Source organism: Calidris pugnax, unplaced genomic scaffold (genome assembly GCF_001431845.1).
Source record: "Calidris pugnax isolate Ruff unplaced genomic scaffold, ASM143184v1 scaffold44, whole genome shotgun sequence".
Taxonomy (NCBI): Eukaryota; Metazoa; Chordata; class Aves; order Charadriiformes; family Scolopacidae; genus Calidris; species Calidris pugnax.
The window spans coordinates 3,799,085-3,806,470 of NW_015094506.1; the positions used below are offsets into that span (position 1 = coordinate 3,799,085).

The 7,386-nt window shown below is 49.2% G+C and overlaps 1 protein-coding gene across 1 annotated transcript; it reads left to right on the forward strand.

Moving 5' to 3' along the window:
- The first annotated feature begins 106 nt into the window (after positions 1–106).
- Positions 107–7,386, forward strand: KDELR3 (KDEL (Lys-Asp-Glu-Leu) endoplasmic reticulum protein retention receptor 3). Its single transcript, XM_014963582.1, has 5 exons — positions 107–581; positions 1,541–1,641; positions 2,250–2,408; positions 2,738–2,990; positions 6,571–7,386. Exons 1-5 carry the CDS (start codon positions 491–493, stop codon positions 6,609–6,611), a joined length of 645 nt encoding a protein of 214 aa, XP_014819068.1. The 5' UTR covers positions 107–490; the 3' UTR covers positions 6,612–7,386.

Consider the following 7,386-nt stretch of genomic DNA (forward strand, 5'->3'; position numbering starts at 1 on the left):
AAAAAAAAAAAAAAGAAAAAAAAAAGGAAAAATAGCGCAGTTATTCCCGCCTCCTCCTCCTCCTCCTCTCTCCTCCCCGGCCAGCCCGCAGCCACGTCACCGTCACCCAGCGCTGGCTCCGGGGCTGCTCAGCAGGCTCAGCCCGGGGCTCTCCTGGGGACAAACCCCAACTTTCTGCCCGGAGCGGGGAGAGGAAGGCCCAGGGTGGGGGGAAGAGAGAAAATCCACCCTTGGGAGGGGGGAAAGTAAGCGAGGGAGACGTCCGGCTTGAGCTCCTCGCAGAGAAAAGGCGCTTGCAGCCAGGGGAGAGGGGAGCCTGAACTTTTCTCCACTAGAAGAGAAGGCTCCGGGCTGGGGAAAAAGGGAAAGTTGAGCCAGAGGAGAGAGTTCCTTTGGTTGAGGCTCGGGGGGAAAAAATTCCCTGCCCTCCCCCTCCCCGCCTGCAGAAAGTGTCCCGCTCCCTGCGCTCCAGAGCAGCCCCTCCACCACCATGAATGTCTTCCGCATCCTGGGGGACATCTCCCACTTGCTGGCCATCATCATCCTCCTGGTGAAGATCCACAAGTCCAAGTCCTGCGCCGGTGAGTGCTCCAATGGCCTGGGGAAGGAAGGGGCCCTCTATGGAGGGCGGCTCGGCGAGGGGTGCGAGTAAAACGGGTACCAAAAAAGGCCAGCAATAGCCCGTGCAAGCTGGCAGCCCTCCCCGGTGGACTCTTTGAGGGAAGTCATCCTCCTCCAGGAGGTGTCCCTGCCAGGAGAAGGCTGAGTTGGAAGGATGTGATGTGGCAAGGCGCACGGCCTCAGGCAGGTGTTAGTGTCGGGGTGGTGAAGCAAAGGGGAGGCCAGAAAGGGAGATGGAAAATGAGTTTGAAAAGTTGTGGTGGCACCAAAACAGGCAACCTCGAGAGAAGGCTGCTTTGGGTCAGAGGACCTACCTGCAGGCAGCCACGTACCAGAGGCTGCCCCATCCCTGGGCGAGGAAATCAGGGCAGCAGCTTCCCGCTGGAGGATTTTGCTCAGAGTTCACAGTTCCTTTCTCAAGAGACTTTGGGGCTGGGCTGCAGCACCGCGGCCATTATCACAGGTAGAGAAATGGGTGGGTCTCTTTGCCTCTCCCCACCAGTGGTGAGTAAACTCCATCAGCATCCCTAGGCTGGTCCCTGGTCCCACAGCTTGTTCCTGGTGGAGCAGATGTCACATCACACAGCCCCCTGGTGAGGTGGGCAGGCGAAGGGGACGAGGGAGGGAAGATAAAGGCATTTTGATGACAGTAAGGACTGAGTTGGCCAAAGCAGCGAATGTGCCTGGTCCCTACAACCCAAAGCAGGGCTCAGGGGCGTCAGCAGGATCCTGCTCTGTTACTTAGGAGGCTCTGGCCAGTCTTGAGATAGGTCTAGAGCCACCACAGCACCTACATGCCAGACCAGGCTCACAAAGCAACAAACATATATACAACGGCTTCCAAGGAAGGTGTAAGGGGAAACCATCATCCAAGGGTCCTTCCTCCCATCGGCTTCACCTTTCTTTCCCTGCCATGCAGGTATCTCTGGGAAGAGTCAGATTCTTTTTGCCCTCGTCTTCACAACCCGCTATCTGGACCTGTTCACCACCTTCATCTCTGTCTATAACACCGTGATGAAGGTAAGGAGAGGGCAGTGTGGAAGCAGGGGTTCCCCTCACCTCACTGCAGTTTCTGGGGGAAGCAAGGGTACATGGTCAATGAAATGTTCAGACAGAGGGAAGGAGGAGCCATTCCATTGTCTTCACTTGTCACCAACGCTACAGGGGGTTATACAGAGGAAGGGTGGATAAAGATGCTTCCTTTGGTGTCACTGGCCCTTCATTGACCAAAAAATCAACCCCTCACCACAGTCAGTGAATGAGGTAAGCCCGCCACATTTAGTACCACCAGAATCAGAACAAGACATGAGGAATCAAACCTGGGTGCCCTTGCACAGCAGGAGCATTAACAGATGGCTGCCACCAGGCCAACCTCTTCACACAGAGCCCTAGAGGGCTCAAGCAAGCGTGGTCCTCGTGGTGGGGCAATCTTTAGTTGACTGCTGGAGTGTCTGCAGCAGAAGTTCATCCACAGGCCAGGGCAGAAAAAGCATTCACCACTATCTCACCCTGGCACAGCCCCACTAGAACCAGGTTAAAAGATCTTGACCTTGGCAAAGCCATCCTCTCTTCAAGCACAGAAGGTGTAATCACAGGTAAGGTCTTGCCATCTCCCTTCCCTCCCCCAGGTCATTTTTTTGATATGTGCCTACGTCACCGTGTACATGATCTATGTGAAGTTCCGGAAAACGTTTGACAGCGAGAATGACTCCTTTCGCCTCGAGTTCCTGCTGGTCCCCGTCACAGGCCTGTCGTTTCTGGAGAACCACAGCTTCACCCCCTTGGAGGTAAGGAAAACCTGAGGCAGGGGAAAGGGAAGGGGGAAGCAGGAGCCTGACACCAGGCAGCAGAGTTTGCAGCATGTTGAACGGTTGAGATTTTTAACAGCAAAAGCAGGCAGGAAAGGCAAGGTTGGCAGGCCTTGAAGACCATACTATCTACAGAGCAGCTCAGCGCTGCCTCCTCTCAGTCCCAGCACAGCAGGCTCTTTTCTCCAACTCCAGCAGCACTGTTCATCCCCCTCGTATATCAATGCCCTGCCAAATTAAAGCTTTGGCTCTTAATGCTTATAGATCAGCACCCAGACTCTCCACTGCCTTCATTTCACATCTCACAGATACTCTGGACCTTCTCCATCTACCTGGAGTCTGTAGCTATCCTTCCTCAGCTCTTCATGATCAGCAAGACGGGGGAAGCAGAGACCATCACGACCCACTACCTTTTCTTCCTGGGCCTCTACCGTGCTCTCTACATTGCCAACTGGGTCTGGCGCTACTACACGGAGAACTTCTACGACCAGATCGCTGTAGTTTCAGGGGTGGTACAGACCATCTTCTACTGTGACTTCTTCTATCTCTATGTTACCAAAGGTAGGTAAAGTTATAGGTATTTTATGATTCTATTAGGAAGAAATTCTTTACTGTGAGGGTGGTGAGGCACTGGAACAGGTTGCCCAGAGAAGCTGTGGCTGCCCCATCCCTGGAAGTGTTCAAGGCCAGGCTGGATGGGGCTTTGAGCAACCTGGTCTGGTGGGAGGTGTCCCTGCCCAGGGCAGGGGGGTTGGAACTAGATGATCTTTAAGGCCCCTTCCAACCTGAACCATTCTATGATTCTAAAGGGGTTGGTATAAATCCGAAATGTTCATTTGGCGCTCATGCAACATATGGTGGAGCTACAGCTTGCCATGCGTTAATCCTTAACGTGACTTAATTCTTTGCTGTATTTGTGATGCACATTGTCCACCTAAAATCCAGTTTAAAAAACTACATCTGTTGAATGCAAACGGGCATCACTGCTCACAAGGCTCTAGACGTGTGCGTGAAACAAAGTAGAAGTTAAACCAGAGCTAAGCCTGGTTTAACCCCACCAGTTAACAATTGAGGTATATTCAATTCTAAATACATTTTGAAAGATTATGAATCACGCAAAAAAATTTGAGGAGGGGAAAAAAAAATAGCTGTAGGCAGACAATGTACCTGAGAAGCAACTGCCGACATATAGAAAGATTATTAAGCCTACTTTTTCTTTTGATGGAAAAGACGTAACGTTCCCAAGAACTGATTCCGTAGGAAGACAGGCAGCTGCACGGACACGACACCCCTTTCTATTTCCCAAAATCTGACGTCCTTTCCACTTCAGCGCCGTGCTTTTGGTAAATGGCCACGTACCAGAGCTAACAAGTGCATCATAGAATCTGGTAGAACGCGCTACGGTTTGCTGAGGCCAAAGTACGTTCTAAAACACTTTTCTGTTGGGGAAGATGGAATTTGATGAAATCTGCCTGAGGGAACAAATGTTTTTTACCTTCTTCACATTCCCAAACTATTCTGCCGAAAGCAGTAGTGATGGCCCGGCCTTTGATGGTTCAAGGATCTTTGGTAGCTTCGTGCGATATACCTGCTGATAGAGAGGTGACAGGAGCACCGAGCAGGTGGCCAGCCTTGGCAGATTAAGACTTTCTTCTGTCATTAAAACATTTTTGTAGCCAGAAAAGTACTTTGTAAAACTGCCATCAAGGTCCTCCACGTCAATTCTTTTTTTTTTTTGGTTAAACTAATTCCCATTTTAGCTTCACTCAATTGATGTGTCCCGTGTCCTTCTGTATTTTTTTGCTAAATCCATACCCTTTGTAGTTGGGGATGGTGGGAACAAAAGGGGGGAAAAAAAAAAACAACTGCTGGCTTTCAGTCTCACATCGCTAGTGATAAAACTGCAAAATTTAGATGATACAGGAGGAAGAAGAAAAAACATTTGTCCCCGGGACATCACAGCAGGAAGAGAATTGCCTTTTTCTTTTTTTTTTTTTTTTTTTTTACCACAAACGTTCCCCCTGAAGGGAGAGAAAAGGGGACTGAAGATATGCAAATGCTTTGCAGTCATTTATGAAAACCAGCAATATTAGAGCAGGTTGCACCTCTTTTACACTCTCATACACAAAAAAAAGAGCCCCTTTTCAAAACATTTCCAACACAGAAGAGCTGAGACAAAAGGGCAGAGATGCTGAAAAAAAAAAAAAAAAGCTTTTTTTTTTTTTTTTTTTTTTCTTTTACACAAACGTTCCCGCTGAAGGGAGAGAAAAGGTGACTGAAGATATGCAAATGCTTTGCAGTCATTTATGAAAACCAGCAATATTAGAGCAGGTTGCACCTCTTTTACACTCTCATACACAAAAAAAAGAGCCCCTTTTCAAAACATTTCCAACACAGAAGAGCTGAGACAAAAGGGCAGAGATGCTGAAAAAAAAAAAAAAAGCAAAGGTGTGTTATATAAAGAAATGTATTTAATAAGACTTTCAGAGCCCACAGCGAAGCATTGCAAAGGGATTTTTATAGAAGGCAACTTCTCTTTATCTTGTTTTCAAAACTAGATGAGCTCCATTCTGGGTAACACAAGGACCTAAACGATATTCCCAGGAAGCTTTCAGCTCCCGAAAGCTTGCATTTCACAGAACAGCTGAGTTTGGGGAGCAACTGGGGGTGGTAAATCATCTAATCCAGCCCCTGCTCACAGTAGGGTCACCTACAGCAGTTTGACAAGGTCCTGTCCAGTTAGGTTTCGAGTATCTCCGGGATGGAGGCACCACAGCCTCGCTGAGCAACCAGTGCTGGTGTCTGACCACCCTCAGGGAAAAAATTGTAATTATTTTTTCTTATGTTTACATGGAATTTCCCCATCACCGGGCTCCACTGAGCAGAGTCCCATTCTGCCTCCTTTACTCCCCCCATCAGACATTTATGCACACGGAGAAGATGCTCCTCAGCCCTCTCCAGGCTGAGCAGCCTCAGCTCAGCCTGTGCTCTTCCATCAGATGCTCCGGTCTCTACATCATCCTCATGGCCTTTCTGGACTTGCTCCAGTATGTCCCTGTCTCTTGGACTGGGGAGGCCAGAGTTGGACCCTTTGCCCCTTCTGTGGCGTCAGCAGGGCCAAGCAGAGAGGAAGGACCACCTCCCTTCCCAGCTCAGGAGGTTGTTTGAATTTATTGCCACAAGGGCACAGTGGTGGCTCACGTTCAACTGTGTCCACCAGCACCCCCAGGGCCTTTTCTGCCAAGCCGCTTTCCAGCTGGGCAGCCCCCAGCACATAATGGTAGGGGGGATCACTCCACCCCAGCATTTCCCTTTGCTGACCTTCATGGGGGGTCAGCCTATTTCTCCAGCCTGGCACGGTCCCTCTGACCCCATCTGCTGTTATCAGCCACTCCCCCTCGTTGTGCATCATCAGCAAATCACCTACAGGTGACTGGACCAGGTGGGCCCCAGCTCCCACCTCCAGGGCAAACCACCAGTACCAGGCTACCAGGTGGACTCCACACCACTGACCACCACAGGGCCAGGGCAGCCACTTCTCTATCCACCTCATCTATGTCTGTGGGACTCTAGCATTTCCAGGAGGTGCCCCATCCCAGCTTCCAGATCAGATGAGGTAGGTCAGGCTCAGGGAGTCTGGCCATAGACCATTTATTGCGGTCAAGTTCTCTGTTAAAAAGGGTCATGGAGGGTAGAAGGTACTGGAGGTAGAACAGCAGGCTCCAAACTACATCATCTTGAAAAAATGGGGGAATTAAGGGGGTCCACACGTTAGAAAGAGTAACCACAGAAAAGAAAGCAAGAACCTTCTCCTTTAGAGTGAAGGAGTATAGATTTTAGGGAGTTTCCTCCCTTAGAAGCAATTTTGTAGTGGTTGTCTCCCATCAAGCATCACATAAATTCTTCCCTTTTCCCTGGATTACCTGAAGAAAGCACGGCCCTGCTCCTGACCAGCCTCCAGGAGCACATGGAGGATGCCCAGGAAAGTCCATTTATCAGCTGTAATTTCACTGCCATTTGCAAACCCGGCGATCAGCTCTCTACCTCTCAAAATAGCAAGTTCAGAAAAATATTAGTTGAAACCATGAAACAGTTTAATTCCCCCAAGTTCCTTCATTACCTTCTCTTTCTCTTGGCACAGTCCTAAAAGGAAAGAAGCTGAGTCTTCCCATGCCTGTTTGAAGACACTTCCACAAGAAGTTCCGAAGATGAAGCTCTGAAGACCACAGCTTTCCTTTCCTGGCCCTTTTTTGACTAACGGATGGCTCAGCCGAGTGTCACTCCAGTGCCAGGAAGACAGTGAGGCCTGGAAAGCTGCTGTGCTTTTTAATCTGTTCGAGACTTTCCCCCTTTCTGTTTTTTTTATTTCTTCTTACTTGAATTTGGTGCTAGTTAGTGCTGGCCAATACTGGTGATGTAGTGCCAATTATTCTCTCCCAGCTCTTCCCAGCATCTACCTCCAAAACACGCCTCCACCTTGACCCTGAGGCAGCACAAGGAGTTTAAGGGAAACTGTCATTGCCTTTAGTCCTTTAACGAGTGCCGAGGCAATGTGGTACCATTAAGTCTGACAACATACACACAAGCCACTGACCCATGTCACACACGGCCACATCTGCCACAGCAGATGCTACAAACTCTTACTTTAACTCTGGATGAACCAACATCCTCCTGAAAGGTAGCTCTGCCTGACCCCCATGCTATTCAAGTCCCGTAACGTTTGGGAAAAATACATTCCCCTATAATGACATGAATCTTCTAATACCACAGGTATCCACACATCCTCCCCACTCCCTTTCAGTGACAGCAGTTCCTCATGTTCAATTTCAATTAAAATTCAGTGGGTTGCCAACAGCTGTTTCCAACTCCTTGAATTTGACTTTTTTTTTTTAAGAACTGGGAAGAACAGGGGCAAAGATGGTTTTACACTCCACAAATAAAGACGAAGTTCACAATT